The sequence below is a fragment of the Strix uralensis genome, chromosome 26, assembly GCF_047716275.1.
Source record: "Strix uralensis isolate ZFMK-TIS-50842 chromosome 26, bStrUra1, whole genome shotgun sequence".
Lineage (NCBI taxonomy): Eukaryota > Metazoa > Chordata > Aves > Strigiformes > Strigidae > Strix > Strix uralensis.
In genome coordinates this window covers 7,914,708-7,929,637 of record NC_133997.1, presented here as the reverse complement: position 1 = coordinate 7,929,637, position 14,930 = coordinate 7,914,708, and the positions used below count along the sequence as shown (strand labels likewise).

Here is a 14,930-nt window from a genome sequence, read left to right as displayed (position 1 = left end):
CTCCCGGGCCCCGGCCCCTTCCCTCGCCCCGACCCGGCCGGGCCGCGCCGGCGCCTCTGGCCGTGCTGAGGACGCTGTTGCTTGGCAACGCCCCCCCCATACACACGCCCGGCGCCGCGTGCCGAGGCCACGCCCCCATGCGCTGACCACGCGCCTCCCCCCCCCGTGGGCGGAGCCTGTCGCGGGGGCGGGTCCCGGTGCCCTCACGCCCCGTTGTCGCCCCCCCAGGATGGCGGCGTGGGTGCTGCTGGCGCTGGCTCCGGTGGCGGCAGGTAAAGGGGCTGAGGAGAGGGGGGGGACTGATCCCGCACCCCCAGCCCCGCGGGCACCCGCTGCAGCCCGGCCCAGGGGGCGGGACACACCCCCCGAGCCCTGCTTCGGGGCCCTTGGCCCCCCCCGAGCCCCACTTCGACACCCTCGGCACCCCCAGAGCCCCGCGCCGATGCTCTTTGCACCCCCCAGCGTCATTTCGATGCCCTTTGCACCTGCCTGAGCCACACTTTGACGCCCATGGCACCCCCACAGTGCTGTTTCGCCGTCCTTTGCACCCCCCAGCCCCTCTTCGCCGCCCTTGGCACCCCCAGAGCCCCGCTTCGATGCCCTTTGCACTCCCAACCCCCTCTTCGACACCCTTTGACACCCATGGCACCCCCCACTGCTGCTTTGACACCCTTTGCACTCCCCAGCCCCTCTTCAACACTCTTGGCGTCCCCCCCCACCCCCTCTTCGACTCCCTTTGCACCCTCCAGCCCCTCTGCGATGCCCTTGGCACCCCCAGAGCCCCGCTTCGATGCCCTTTGCACCCCTGCCCCCCTCTTCGACACCCTTGGCACCCCCAGAGCCCCGCTTCAGTGCTCTGTGCACCCCCCCAGCCCTGCTTCGATGCCCTTTACACCCCCCCAGCCCCTCTTCAACTCCCTTTGCAGCCCCCAGCCCCTCTTCAGCGCCCTTGGCACGCCCAGAGCCCCGCTTTGATGCCATTTGCACCCCCCCACTCCCTCTTTGACACCCTTTACACCCCCCCATCCTTGTTCAACACCCTTTGCACCCCCGGCCCCTCTCCGACGCCCTTGGCCTGTCGCTGCCACCATGGGACGATGCTTTACGTAAGGTGGGAGTCGCATGCGGCTCCTCGGCAGCGTCTCGTGGGCTCTCCTCCCTTCCCTCCTCCCAGCTGCTTTTTATAGCCTCCAGTCTCTTCCCCGGCGTCTCGGGGTTTGTTGTTTTTTTTTTTTTTTCCCTCCTCCGACTCATTTTTTTATGTAACTTGTCCTTCCCGGAGCCTCGTCGCATGAGACAGTGGGACTGGCGATGCGGCTGATTTCAGAGAGGCCGAGGACATCGTTTCTTTCCTCTGTTCAACCCAAGCTGGGACGAGATGGGGCTCCGTGAGCCCCGGTTTGATCGCTGCCACAGGGATCACCGCCCACATCACCTCTCCACATCCTGCAGACATTGCCCTCACCCCCTTTCAAGCATGGTTTTATTTTCACACCCCCAAAAAATGGGGCTTTTGGGGGTGCCAGGGCTGAGACTTCTGCTTCCCTCCCCACTGAGGGCGTCTTTGCTGGTGCTGCGTGCCCGGTGTTTCCCATCCCGCCACTCACCAAACTTTTTTTGCAAGGGAAAAATATGTCAGAAGATATTTATTAGCAAGGCTGGGCTGGCAGAAACGCTCCCATACTGGTATTAGAAGAATTTTTTACCTAAATCTGTATCCAAACTCTGCATAAGACAAGTTCCTGTGCTTTGGGAGGTGACTTCCCTCATAGGGTCGGGCTTTCCTGGGGACCAAATCGTGCTGCTTCCTCAGCTCCTTGGTGATTTTAACCACCTTAAGCTTGACCAAGGACCGAAGGAAGCTGTAAATTAAAGTGAGATCTCTAATAATCTGTGTTTAAGAGGGAGTCGGAGGCCGCGCGGGGGATTTTTCTCATCGCTTTTCGCCTCTTGCAGAGGATGTTTGTGCTCTGTTGATCCTAGGGGCGATGTTTGGCTTCGCCTCCTACTACGGCGACCACATGGTGTTGCAGAAGGAGCCGGCGGGAGCCGTGGTGTGGGGCTACGGGGAGCTGGGGGCCACCGTGACCGTGGTTCTCTCCGGGGCCGGTGGCCTCGTCGTCATGAAGAAGACGGCACGAGTTAAAGGTGGGTCCTGGACCCTCACGGGTGGTTTTGGTGGCCGAGTGGCACCGGCCCGAGCCCAAATCGGACCCGCTGGGTTTGTCCCATCGCTGGATGGGAGGTGGCTGCAATGGTGACGTCTCCCCTGGGGCCATGCTTTCACCTTCTCCGGGAGATCTGCAGGGGAAACGGGGGGGTTCAGCTGTCCCCCTCCCCATCGACACCGGCCTTTGCTCACTTTGGTTTCCCACCAGCAGGATCCCGTGGGCACCGAGCGGGAGCCGAGCTGCCGCTGGAGTGGGTGGCACCGCGTAGGCTTTGAGCCGAACGATGAGGCTGCGGAGGGGAGAGGGGAGGGGATTCAGCTCCTCTCCCTGTCAAAACCATCTCTGGGGAAATCTCCAGAGCACTCCTGGCTTCTTTTTTTTTTTTTTTTTGATGTCTCCCTGCTCGGAGGGGATCTCTAAGCCCTGAAGGATGTCGCAGAGCCTTCCTTGAGCCTGGGAGGCATCTCAAATCTCATTCCCGGCCTAGTGAGTCAGGGGGCTGCCCTTCACCTCTTTGAGGGGGGTGAAACTGCTGCCAAAAGGGCTCCTCTGCAAGCTGGAGGCGTTTTGGGAGAGAGCAGTGATCTGCTGCTCTTGGGAGATCTGCAGGATCCAGCCCCAGCCGGGCCAGAAAATCCACGCTAAGCTCCAGCAGAATATCTTTACGCCTCGAATCGGCGCCTCTAAAATTAGCTGGAGACATCTCGGTGTCACACACACCAAGCTGCTCCTGTAATCCCGGTTCCTCCCAGCAGCTTCTGCTCTGACACACATTTGTCTTCGAGATTTTCTTTTTAACCCCTGCGTTCCTGCAGGATGGAAGACCCTCCGATGGCGGAGAGCTTCCAAAATCCACTTCCCCAGCCCGGCTCCGCGGTGGGGAGGCTTTCCCTCGTCGCCTGTCCGGTTGTTGGCCGCTCATTTGCGAAGATCTTGAGATCTTTATAGGGTTTGTTAAAGATAAGCACCATCCTCTTCTTCCAGGACCTTCTGGGACGTGGACAACCGTCCTGGACCCTATGGATCAAGGCGGTCCCTACGCGCTGACGGCCGGGCAGGGCTCGGAGAACGTGACACTGCGGGACATCTACTTTGGCGACGTGTGGCTTTGCAGCGGGCAGAGCAACATGGCAATGACGGTCCTGCAGGTGAGCAGCGCGGTCCGATCCTGCCGGCTCAGGCAGGGCTCAGGCAGGGAAGCGCCTCGCATGCTCCCAACCCTTCCCTAGATCGCCAACGCCAGCCAGGAGCTCGCAGCTGCCGCTCGCTACCCCTACGTCCGCGTCTTCGCCGCAGCGCCCGCCCGCTCCAACGTGGAGCTGGACGACCTGGAGCGAATCGATTTGCCGTGGTCCATCCCGACGGCCGGTGAGTGCAAGACACCTCCAAAAAAACCAAAAAAGCCCACAAATGGCTTTTTTCCCCTTTGCAGCCCGCTGTTTCTTGAACAGAAAACCTGGGCCATGGGAATTTCACCTACTTCTCGGCCGTCTGCTGGTTGTTGGGGCGTTACCTCTACGAGGCTCTGCGGTACCCCCTCGGGCTGGTGGAGGCGGCCTGGGGGGGCACCCCCATCGAGGCCTGGTCCTCCCCCAGAGCTCTGCGGGCATGCGGGCTCCTGGGGGATGCGGAGAGGTGAGAGAAGATGCAGGGGAAACACTGCTGGCTGATTTTTGGGGGGTATCCTCACCCCTGCTGCTCTTGGGGGGGCATCATCCATCCCCAGAGCCCCACTGTCCCCTCCGTGCGCCATTTTACCCACTCTGGGTAAAATCCCCAGATTTACGCTCATGCCGAGAGCGTAGGGCACATCTGGGTGGGGGGAAGAGGGGGACCCCAGAGCTCCCCTTTTGCTTTAACCATGCAAAGCTGGTTCCTGAAGGCGCGGCTTCAAGCCTGGCCTCGTGTTTTGCACCCTCTTAAGCTCAGCTTTGTTTTCCAGCATCTCCCCGCAGCAGCAACTCTCAGGCCCGCAAACACCCTCGGTGCTGTGGAACGCCATGATCCACCCGCTGCTCAACATGACGCTGCGGGGTGTCGCCTGGTACCAGGGTAACCCCCCCCCGCCACACCACTCCCGTGCCATTTTCCGTCCCCTCCCCGCTAGCCCCAGCGGGCTCTCACTAGCCCCTTCTGGGGACAGGCGAGGACAACGCCTTCCTGCACACGGACCGGTACAACTGCACCTTCCCCGCCCTCATCGCTGACTGGCGCCAGGCTTTCCACGCTGGATCGGTCGGGCAGACGGAGCTGCTCCTCCCGTTTGGTTTTGTGCAGGTGAGGAGGAGGAGGAGGAGGAGGGACGAAGGGCAGGACCCCCACCCTTCATGGGGTTTTACCCATCCTTCCTGCGCCAGCAGGAGGGAGAGAATGCTGTAAATCCACGGACAAATCCTGCTGGGGTGCCGAAGCCCGGGCAGGGATCGCAGCGGGTGGTTTTGGGAGCGATGGCTGCGCCGTTTTCCCTGTTTTCACCCCCAAAAACCCCCTCTCTGCCTTGCAGTTGTCCACCTATCGCCAGCAGGGCCCAGCCGACAGCTTCGCCCGTCTCCGCTGGCACCAAACAGCCGATCTGGGGGTTGTCCCCAACGCCAGGATGCCTGGCACCTTCATGGCCGTGGCGATGGATTTGGGCGACGAGCATTCGCCCTACGGCAGGCGAGTCCCGGGTGGAGGGGGCGAGGCCGGAGGGGATGAAGCTATCAGCTACCGACCTCCTCTTCCTCAGCAGTGTCCACCCCCGGGACAAGCAGAACGTGGCTCACCGCCTGCAGCTGGGCGCCAGGGCTGTGGCATACGGGGAGAAGAATGTGATTTTCCAAGGGCCGTACCCTACCCGCGCCGTGCTGGAGGTGACCAGGGGGCTGCTGAACATCACCTACAGCCAGGAGCTCGTCTGGCGCCGCAGGGACATGCGGGCGTTTGAGGTGAGGAAGAGGGGAAAAACCTTCCTCCCCCCAACCCAGGGCTGGAAGAGGGAATCTCAGCCAGCTGAACATGAGCCAGCAGTGTGCCCAGGTGGCCAAGAAGGCCAATGGCATCCTGGCTTGTACCAGCACTAGCGTGGCCAGCAGGGACAGGGAAGGGATCTGACCCCTGTACTTGGCGCTGGTGAGGCCGCCCCTCGATGAGTGGGTTCAGTTTTGGACAAAACCTCACCCCAAAAAGGCCATTGAATGACTCGAGCGTGTCCAGAGAAGGGCAACGGAGCTGGTGCAGGGTCTGGAGCACAGGTCTGATGGGGAGCGGCTGAGGGAACTGGGGGGGTTTAGTCTGGAGAAGAGGAGGCTGAGGGGAGACCTCCTGGCCCTCTGCAACTCCCTGAAAGGAGGGTGCAGAGAGGGGGGATGAGTCTCTTGAGCCAAAGAGCCAGCGCCAGGCCAAGAGGGAATGGCCTCAAGCTGCGCCAGGGCAGGGTCAGACTGGCTCTTAGGAAGGATTTCTTTGCAGAAGGGGTTGTTGGGCGTTGGAATGGGCTGCCCAGGGCAGGGGGGGAGTCCCCATCCCTGGAGGGGTTGAAGAGTCGGGTTGAGCCAGCGCTGAGGGATCTGGTGGAGTTGGGAACGGTCAGGGTGAGGTTCATGGTTGGACTGGAGGAGCTTCAAGGGCTTTTCCAGCCGAGATGATTCGGGGATTCTGAACCCACCGTGATGGAGGTTTTTCCCCTCACCCAGGTCTGCTGCTCCAGCCCACCGTCCCCGTGCGGGTGGCTGCCGGCACCCGTGGTGGCCGTGGAGTCCCGCAGGGTGACACTGGCCCTGGCTGGCTGTGGGGGGCTGGTGCTGGCCTTGCGCTACGCCTGGGCTGAGTGGCCCTGCGACTACCAGTCCTGCGTCCTCTACAACAGCTGGGGTTTGCCCGCACCCCCTTTTCTCCTGGATGCCCTGGCCGCAGGGGAAACCCCAGGGCGATCCCAACCAGCCGGAGGGAGGGAGATGCTTCTCCTCCCTGGCTCCTGGTTCTCCCGGGGGATTTAGGTGAGGGGACAGCGGAGGGAGCTCAGACCTCACGCAAAGCTGCTGGCACGGTGCCTTTCTGACTGGGGAGGCGGCTGGCTTGATTACTGTCTTACTAATTAAACACTTCCCAGCTTCTCTTTGGCCTGAAGTCAAGGCTGCAGGGGGAAAAAAAAAATAAAAGCCAATTTAAAATAAAACTTATGAAAAATGATGTTAAGACAAGCAGCAGGACACACTGATGGGACTCAAACCTCTCACTGCTGCTCCTCCCTGCCTGCAGAGCTGGCCCTGGCTCCCCCCACCCCATGACACCCCAACTTCTCGGGGGGCACAGACAGCTGAGCCCTGTGGCAGGGTGCTCGCAGGATGCATCTACGGGGTGGAAAGGGTGGAGCGAGGAGCTCTGCCAAAAAAAAACCCCAAAACCCCACAACTAAACTGGGGCTGGGACGTGGAGCTGCGCAGGGTGTGTTGCTTTGTAGCTTTGTAGCCTTCCACCTCCATGTTAATATATAAATAGTTAATAAATAGTTAATAAATCAACTAATTTTATTCTTGGGTCCTTTTTTCCTTCAGAGGAGCACCCCTTAGTCCTCCGTTCCCCCTCTCCTGCTGTAAAAGGAGGGCAATTTGTGTGGAAGAGGCATGATGTGGCACCCTCTGCAGAAAAAAAAAAATTAAAAAATGGATCGTTTAACCCTTTTTTGCTGGAAAAACATCCATAAGAAGGGGAACCCCAAACGCAGGGAGGGAGCAGGTGAGCGCAGCCCAGCCGCCGCCGTCGCGTTACAGATGTGACCCCACCAGGCTGTATCAAAACTGGAGTTTTAATGTGCTTGAGCGATGCTGGCACCGAGGAAGTGGATCAAAAGTGGATCCCAGGATCCCAGCCCCCCCCTGCCTGCTGCTGCCTGCTGCTGCCTGCTCCGGGGGTCAGGCAGAGCCGAGCGAGTCCCGGGAGGCTTTTCCCATCACTTCCACTCCAGGCTTCGTTTCTAGGCAAGGGGGAGGAAGAGGAGGAAGTTATTTAACCGGGTGATCGCAAACATCTTGGGCTTTCTCCACCAATGTGTGACTAGCCCGAGAGCCAGTTGTGCTAGCCCTGTGGTTGCCATGCCAACAATGATGCTAAATCTGGGTATTTTTGTTTTGAAACTGCAGCCCTCAGGTGGTGTGTTCAGGGCCGGGAAAGGAGCTGAGGCCTCCCGGCTGCTGCCCCACTGAGGATGAGCCATCTTGCACAGCCTAGAAACTGCTGCTGTGGCAGTTTTGGGGTGGGTGGGGGATCCCTGTGGGACCGCAGAGGAGGCACCCCCAGCTCCCAGAACCCCCAGCACCCGGGGGAGGGTGGGCGCAAGGCCCCGGGGGATGTGGCTTTACCTCGTCTCCATCTCCCCATGCAGCCCCACGGGTGCTGCGCTGACTGGAGAAGGGGGCAGGCGCCGCATCCCATCAGCCCCCCCCCCAGGTTTTAAAGCTCTCCGCAGGCCGGGCTGCTCTTTCTGCCAAAAACAGGGACCCGGCCCCCCGGTTTTGCCCAGATTTAAGTGGCAAGCTCTCTGCTTTCTGTTCCTATAGCAACTCCTGCCCACGCGTGGGCTCACAGTAGCATCATGTCCCAGCTGCCAGAACCCGTCCCCGTCTGTAAATGGAGCCGTCGGCCCTCCCAGTGACCCCCGGCAGCCCCCCAACTCTCCCCCCCGCCACAGGGTGGGATCTGCAGCGTGGGAGGCAAGAGGAGAGCAAAGAAGTCTTCTCTACCCAAAAAAAACCACCTACCTAGAGCCCCGCCGTTGGAGAGGGGCGCACTGCCGTCGGCCTCAGGGGAGCAAAGGGGGTGTTTGGGCTTGGTGGTCTCCAACCCGGCCAGCAGCGTCATGAAGTCGACGACGGTATCGATGTCCTGCTTGTTGGCGGTGGCTTCCCTCAAGGCGTTGACGGCGTTGAGGCGGCCGAAGGAGGTCAGCTCGGAGATGTTGGCCCGGAGGAAGAGGAGGATGATGTTGAGGTCGTTGAGGGGGCAGGTGAGCATCTTGCGGCTGAGGAGGTCGAAGGCGGGCAGCATCTCGTAGACGGAGAGCAGGCCCTTGTCCCACTGGCAGAGCTGCAGGGCGTTGTAAGCGACGACAGGGATGAGGAGGATGTAGACGCCGCCGATGGAGAGGCTGATGAGCTGGAAGACGGAGAAGAAAACCAGCTTGCAGGGGATGAGAGACGGGATGTGGGGCTCTGCCTGGAGCAGCCCTGTTTTGATGGAGCAGCTGAATTCATCCTGGAAGAAGATGTTGAGGTGGAGGAAGACCAGGTAGAGGCAGGTGGCGGCCAGGAACAAGAGCAGGAGCAGGTTCCTCAGGATGTAGATGAACACCAGGGAGTGGGCGTGCTGCTTGCAGGTGAGGTAGCGCTCCAGCAACGGGAACTCAAAATACCTCTCCCGGCGGGCCCTGGGGGGCAGAGGGGACACAGCAGGGAGTTAGAGCCACCCCCCCAAACCGAGCTGCTTCACCCAAGTCCATCCTGAGCGCAGCCACGGCCCCAAGGAGGGACTTCGGAGGGAGGCAGTGACCGGCCGAGGCTGCCCAGCGGCCTCCTCACCTCTCGTATTCCTCCCAGAATCGCTCTGGCTCGGCGCTGGCCTGCTGGACCTTCCTCATGTGCTGCACCAGGCGCACGGAGCGGTTGTAGGATTTGTCCAGCTCGTCGATGATGAAGAGGAGGTCGGAGTGGAGGGCGGGGGCGGCCGCGTAACGCCACAGCAAGTAAGGCATGTACATGAGCACCGCCACCACCAACAGCGAGTAGGGGAAGACCTGGGTGAAGGAGACAAGCGGCAGGGTTGAGCGGGCGCGGAGCTGTTTCACCTCACCAGGTGGGAACCTGAGGGCACCCGGACGTGAGCTCGGTCCCTACCTTGAGAGCCCAGAGGGACTTGGTGATGGCGTGTCCCTCAGCGTCAAAGCCATGGTGGATGAGGGAGTCCCAGCAAGCCGTGTCAACGTAGGCAGACTGCTTCCCCGTGAAGTTGCTGGGAGAGAAGCAGCTGATCTGTGAGCCTAAGGGGAGGAGAAGTGTGAACGTCAGCCACGGAGGTTGGGCGAGCACGTGTGAGCGCTCCGCGGCCGGGTGCCGAGGTGTTACAGGAGGGTGATTACATATAAGGCATCATTTTGAATTCAAAAAGCCTTTTTCACAGCCATTTTATAGCTGCATTTCCCAGCGAGGACTTTTCCATCACTTCCCAAACACAAACCCTTTGAGCACAGCCCTGGGCACATGGCGGGGGGGGAGGGAATTAGAGACTGGCCAGAAACCGGAGTCAAACCAAATCCCCAGGGGCAGCGGCGGGATGTTGGCCGAGGCCAGATTTAGCCTGAGGTCAGGACGCACCATCAATGCAACTTTCTGTGCTGCCCTCGTGAACCCCGGCAGGACATATCCCCTGAGCCAGCCTGCTGGCACCCTCCTCCTCCTCCTCAGGAACAACGCTGTGGCACCCAAAGGTGCTGGGGGCACGCGGAGCTGAGGCAGGGCGCTGATTCACCGCCGGTCCTGGAGTTTCCCAGCTGTTCCCAGGCTTTCCCAGTGCCCAATAATCCATTAAAACCAATCCATAAACACCCCCGAGAGGGAATGGTTCTTAAAACAGGATTTCCAGGCCACCCCGCCTTGGGCCGCGACCACGCCGGCACGAACACGAGGGGTTTTGCAGCGCCAACCAAACCGCCACCCACGACCCGAAGATCCCCGTGGCCAAAGCGGCGACTCACCGGCAGAAAACTCCCGGGCGAACGCCAGCGAGACGAGGAAGAGGGGCAGCCCCACGGTGACAAACTTCAGCAGGCGATCGCTCGGCAGCTCCAAGCGCAGGCCCTTGGCTCGGGAACCGCCGGGATCCGGGAGGAGAGCGTCGGAGAGCATGTACTCGGCGGCCGTGTGCGAGAGGGACATTTTTCTAGCGAAGAGAAGACGACAGCGACTGCTGCTGCTGCTGCCGGGGGGCTCTGGTGTCGTCTGAGGCGTGACCGGCTCGAGGAGGGACTTTGTAGGGCTGAAACTCTCTGTACCAAGCAGCTGTAAATAACAGCTTAGATGGTGCGTTAAATTGACTGGTAATTACAGGGGGAAACCTTTTTGCAAATAGCACACCCCGAAATAGAAAAAAAAAAAAGCCACCAGCAGTCGCGGCACCGGGCTGGGAAGGCCGCGTTCCTCCCCAGCCGCAGCCGCTCCCCGGCTCCTCGTGGTTTTACACCCCTCTCTCATAAGCAGAGGTATTTCTGGCACCATGTTTGAGGGGTGTGGGGCTCCCTGGCTATTTTCACCCCGCGTGAGGAGCAGGGAGGCAGGAGATGTGGTATTACCCTACCGAGAAGCCCCAGCCACGTACAGGGTGGCCCCATGGGGTACAAAAACCCCTAGAAGGGCTGGGGAAAGTCCTGCTGCCCAGCCCTGAGATTTTGGGGACAGGCCACGTGATGCTGGTGGCGTCGATTTTGAGGCAGAACATCAGCTGCGGTTCCCCAGCTTTTCAGTCTCTCCCCTCGCCTCCCTCGCGGGGCACGGGGGAAGGAATCTGGCTCCAAGGTAAGCTCCCGAGGGAGAGGGATCCCGATAACGGGATCTAGAAATAAGCGGTGGGGAAATTGGAAGGGGAGGTGGGATGGAAAAGTTTCTCCCAGCAGTGTAGCCGGTGCCCAGAAACCTGCGCCGACACTGTTGGCAGCACAGAGCAGAGGGAGTCCCAGAGTGGCTCGGCCAAGCCAAGCGGAGGAACTCCCCGCACAATCTCTCAGCACAGCAACAAAACCCCACAGCCGCTGCCAAACTGCACTTTCGATGGATTTTTCGAATGAAGGGAGTCTCCAAATTTGAGCGTGGAATGCCAGGATAGGAGGGAGACACTGCTGAACAGCTCTGGGACGAGTGACAGCCCTCAAACCGGGAGGGACTGCACCCAGGCACGCTCAAACCCGCCCAGGGGCCGAGATCCACCTGGCCTGAGCACAGAGACACACGCAACCCTTCACCTTGGCAAGAACCGCCGCTTTTATTGCTCAGAGACCAAGTTCAAAACACGGATTGGGCAAAGCCCAGTTTCTACGCAGCCTCGTCTGTCCGAAGAAGAGGCTCTTCTGCACTCCCAGCCACGTTTCCGCACAAAATCGGGGCAAGAAGCACAGGCAGGTACCTGGTTTGAAGCCAGAAACGCTGGTACCAACACAGCAGATCTCTGGGAAGCAGCAGAGACCGTAGACTTCATCCCACTGCTGGCTCCAAGGAGGACACTGCTGCAGAGCGGCTGGACCCAGCGCTACCACGTGCTGGAGATATGGAGACAGACGGTACCACTCCCGTCCTGCCTTGTTAGTCCTTGGTGATGTCCAGCTCCAGCTTCTTCAGAGTTTTTTGGAAGAAGAGGGGCGGCTTGCAGACGAGGTTTATCTGCTCGCCCAGGGGCAAGGAGAGCCGGTGGGCGTGGAGGTGGAGGGGCAGGTGACGAGCCTTGCTCTGCTCCAGCTTCAGCCTCTTCAAGGTGATTTCAGGAAGCTTCTGTGGGCGAGGACAGAAAACATCCCTTCCGCAACCTCATCTCCTCAGCTGGGACTTAAACCCGGCCCACAGGGAGTTGGGAGACACAAAGGGGCTGCCTGGCCCTGGATCTGGCTCTGGCTGCCCCCTCCTCGACGCGGGACCTGTCTTACCTGGGGTGCCAGCTTGCTCCAGTGCGAATATTTGTGATCCCCCAGGATGGGGCAGCCCAAGCCATAGGCCAGGTGAACCCGGATCTGGTGCTTCACCCCTGAGGAGGGAAGGGAAAGGGGAAAAATGTGACAACCAGCCGGGCCAGGCCTCGACTCCCACCTGCCACCCTCGGTGCTGATAATCCCGTGCCAAAACCCCCAGCAGACGGAGAGCGGTCTGGCAGCAAACCATTGCCCCGGGGTGGCTTGTTCCCAGAGCCTTGGCCCAAAGATTATTTCAGTCAGGTCTAATGACAAGTTCCTGCTTCCAGTGCTGCTCTTGGCTGCGGAACTGCACAAAAAGCGCAGCTGGGGTGGATCCAGCAGCTGATACAACCCTGGGGACACCCAGCCAGGCCTCACCTGTGATGGGCTGGAGCTCCAGCAGAGAGCAGGCGGAAGAGCTGGCCAGAAGGCGATACCGCGTCACGGCGCTTTCGGCGTTGCGGTTCTTGCGGATTTTCACCACCTTCCCGTCCTCCGGAGACAGGCGGTAGTTGGGGGCCAGCGTCATCTGAATGGTGGGGAGACGGTGAGCCCACGGGAAGGCAGGAGGGGGGCGAGGGGGAGCGCGAGGCCAGAATGGCAGCCCCGAGGATGTGCAGCTCACCTTGTAGTGCGACTGGTGGCTCTGCACCTCCTTCTCCACGATGGGGATCTCCACAACGCCCTCGGCGGGGTCTGGGTCCCCCAGGCTAATTGCCCTGGGGAGGGAAACCAGAGGTCTGCAGGGTGTCGCTCCAGCAGGAAGGGAACCCTCCCCTCATCCCCTCTCCCCACGACCCAGCGCCTTAAAAAGACGCTTGAGGGAAGATCAGCAAACACCCACCAGTTTCCACAAGGCCCCACATCCCTTGGTGACAGTCCCTTCTCCCCTTCTTCAAACCCTATGGGCCCTTTAAAGCCGCTTCTCCACCCAAACCTTTCACAGAATCCCAGAATCATCTCGGTTGGAAAAGCCCTTGAAGCTCCTCCAGTCCAACCATGAAGCTCCCCCTGACCGTTCCCAACTCCACCAGATCCCTCAGCGCTGGCTCAACCCGACTCTTCAACCCCTCCAGGGATGGGGACTCCCCCCCTGCCCTGGGCAGCCCATTCCAACGCCCAACAACCCCTTCTGCAAAGAAATCCTTCCTAAGAGCCAGTCTGACCCTGCCCTGGCGCAGCTTGAGGCCATTCCCTCTTGGCCTGGCGCTGGGTCCTTGGCTCAAGAGACTCATCCCCCCTCTCTGCACCCTCCTTTCAGGGAGTTGTAGAGGGCCATGAGGTCTCCCCTCAGCCTCCTCTTCTCCAGACTAAACCCCCCCAGTTCCCTCAGCCGCTCCCCATCAGACCTGTGCTCCAGACCCTGCACCAGCTCCGTTGCCCTTCTCTGGACACGCTCGAGTCATTCAATGGCCTTTTTGGAGTGAGGGGCCCAAAACTGAACCCACTCATCGAGGTGCGGCCTCACCAGTGCCGAGTCCAGGGGTAAGATCCCTTTCCTGTCCCTGCTGGCCACGCTATTGCTGCTACAAGCCAGGATGCCATTGGCCTTCTTGGCCACCTGGGCACACTGCTGCCTCCTGTTCAGCCGGCTGCCAATCAACCCCCCTAGGTCCCTCTCTGACTGGCAGCTCTCCAGCCACTCCTCCCCAAGCCTGTAGCACTGCTGGGGATTGTTGTGGTTGGTGTTTCCTACCAGTAGATCTTCTCCACCTGACGAGTTTTGAAGAGAAGCCGGATCGTGTCCGCCACCTCCTTGCTCCGCGCCAGCACCATCACGCCCGTGGTCTCTTTGTCCAGCCGGTGGCAGAGGTGGAGGGGTTCAGCCTTCATGTTCTCCAACATCTTGGCCAAAATCGGCAGCACGTCAGAGATACAATTCTTGACCCCGGGGCCGCCTGCAAATCCCACAAGCAAAGCAGTCAGGGGAGACGTTCACCTCTCCACGTACCTTAAATTACCCCCAAAATGTGAGATGAAGGCTAACGGTGACAAATCTAAAAGTGACAAACTCCCCACATCCCCTCCCTGGGAAGAAAAACCTCAGCACAGGGAGGATGGAGACACAGGATCCCCCGTCAGCGCCATGGAGCCATTTCCATTTCCCTCCCTATGGCGTTGGTTCGGTTGTGACACAGCCGGCTTGTCCTCACCGTGCACGGGAAGGCCGTAGGGTTTGTTGATCACCACAATCTCCTTGTTTTGGTATATGGTTTTCTGCTTGAGCACTTTGGCCAGGACGTTGGGGTGAACCTGCTGCAGCTGCTTGCTCAGCATGGCAAGTTCCCGCACTCGTCTCTGCGCTGGGTCTTTGGGGATCTGAGGGGAGAACAAAACGCCACGGGTGGAGGATAAACGGCTCTTGGCTTTCGCCCAAAGCTCCTGCGTGACCTTCAGCAACTCGCTGAAGCGATGTTTGAGGACTGTCCTGCAGGCAGTCACTACGGAGACGAAGGGCTGAGGCTGTCGCTGCAATCCCACCCCATCACCCAGCTCGGTGCGCTCACGCGCAGGGGTGGCCCCCCACAAATCCCGCTCCAGATCCTCCCCTGTTGCCCGGGCGAGGCGGGGAGAGAAAACCCGAAGGCGCGACGGTAACGGCTGCCCATCGCACCCGCAGCCGGGCCGGGGGAGGCCCAGACTGGGCAGGGCGAGGGCCGCGCTCGGCCTGTGGGCCCCGGCGGCGCGGTGCACGCCGGGAGTTGTAGTCTCTCCCCTCAGGGCCCGGCCGGGCCGCGGCCTCCCCCACCGCTCACCTCCTGCTTCCCCTCCTCGCTCCTCCGCGCCCGCAGCCGCTCCGCCAGCTCCTCGGCCCGCGGCGCCTCCGCCGCCCTCCTGCCGCCGCCGCCGCCGCAGACGGTGCGCACCGCCTGGGCCAGGCCCGCAGCGGGCCGCCACCGCCGCAGCCCTCCACCGCTCGCCGCCATTTTCCTTCCTCCTGCCCCTCTTTCGCCTTCCGGCCAATGGCGACGGCGCGGAGGCGGTGCTTCAACCCGCCCGTCCAATCGGAAGGGGGTGGTCGGCCGAGCGACACCCGCATCGCCCAATAGCGCCGCCGCGAAGGGCGGGCCTCG

General features: G+C 60.9%; 3 protein-coding genes across 5 annotated transcripts; 1 reads left to right on the top strand and 2 right to left on the bottom strand.

Annotated features, from left to right (window-relative positions):
* The first annotated feature begins 178 nt into the window (after positions 1–178).
* Positions 179–6,673, top strand: SIAE (sialic acid acetylesterase). Of its 3 annotated transcripts, none has more exons than XM_074894820.1 (10): positions 179–272; positions 1,984–2,148; positions 3,156–3,319; positions 3,401–3,539; positions 3,623–3,806; positions 4,114–4,223; positions 4,315–4,448; positions 4,675–4,829; positions 4,903–5,098; positions 5,846–6,673. In XM_074894820.1, exons 1-10 carry the CDS (start codon positions 230–232, stop codon positions 6,146–6,148), a joined length of 1,593 nt encoding a protein of 530 aa, XP_074750921.1. In that variant the 5' UTR covers positions 179–229; the 3' UTR covers positions 6,149–6,673. The 3 variants fall into 3 exon arrangements, with proteins under 3 accessions (XP_074750921.1, XP_074750920.1, XP_074750923.1); XM_074894819.1 differs by having other exon boundaries at positions 4,900–5,098; XM_074894822.1 differs by lacking the exon at positions 179–272 and adding an exon at positions 1,227–1,874 and having other exon boundaries at positions 4,900–5,098.
* A 269-nt stretch (positions 6,674–6,942) lies between these two features.
* PANX3 (pannexin 3) lies at positions 6,943–11,431 on the bottom strand. The gene is made up of 6 exons (XM_074894817.1): positions 11,319–11,431; positions 9,898–10,082; positions 9,041–9,183; positions 8,726–8,940; positions 7,910–8,574; positions 6,943–7,125 (listed from the first exon to the last, which is right to left on the bottom strand). Exons 2-6 carry the CDS (start codon positions 10,076–10,078, stop codon positions 7,064–7,066), a joined length of 1,266 nt encoding a protein of 421 aa, XP_074750918.1. The 5' UTR covers positions 10,079–10,082; positions 11,319–11,431; the 3' UTR covers positions 6,943–7,063.
* On the bottom strand, positions 11,159–14,784 carry RPUSD4 (RNA pseudouridine synthase D4). The gene is made up of 7 exons (XM_074894818.1): positions 14,613–14,784; positions 14,010–14,175; positions 13,553–13,754; positions 12,482–12,575; positions 12,235–12,385; positions 11,833–11,930; positions 11,159–11,680 (listed from the first exon to the last, which is right to left on the bottom strand). Exons 1-7 carry the CDS (start codon positions 14,781–14,783, stop codon positions 11,495–11,497), a joined length of 1,068 nt encoding a protein of 355 aa, XP_074750919.1. The 5' UTR covers position 14,784; the 3' UTR covers positions 11,159–11,494.
* Between the last annotated feature and the right edge of the window lie 146 nt (positions 14,785–14,930).

Coding starts and splice junctions, on each gene's coding strand:
- SIAE (XM_074894819.1), top strand. CDS start 230: ATGGCGGCGTGGGTGCTGCTGGCGCTGGCTCCGGTGGCGGCAG. Junction 273..1,983: donor GCTGGCTCCGGTGGCGGCAG/GTAAAGGGGCTG, acceptor TGTTGATCCTAG/GGGCGATGTTTGGCTTCGCC. Junction 4,224..4,314: donor GGGTGTCGCCTGGTACCAGG/GTAACCCCCCCC, acceptor TTCTGGGGACAG/GCGAGGACAACGCCTTCCTG.
- PANX3 (XM_074894817.1), bottom strand. CDS start 10,078: ATGTCCCTCTCGCACACGGCCGCCGAGTACATGCTCTCCGACGCTCTC. Junction 8,575..8,725: donor TTCTGGGAGGAATACGAGAG/GTGAGGAGGCCG, acceptor TCTGCCCCCCAG/GGCCCGCCGGGAGAGGTATT. Junction 7,126..7,909: donor CTCCAACGGCGGGGCTCTAG/GTAGGTGGTTTT, acceptor CCCCTTGCCTAG/AAACGAAGCCTGGAGTGGAA.
- RPUSD4 (XM_074894818.1), bottom strand. CDS start 14,783: ATGGCGGCGAGCGGTGGAGGGCTGCGGCGGTGGCGGCCCGCTGCGGGC. Junction 14,176..14,612: donor GCGAGGAGGGGAAGCAGGAG/GTGAGCGGTGGG, acceptor TTCTCCCCTCAG/ATCCCCAAAGACCCAGCGCA. Junction 12,576..13,552: donor CAGGTGGAGAAGATCTACTG/GTAGGAAACACC, acceptor TTCCCTCCCCAG/GGCAATTAGCCTGGGGGACC.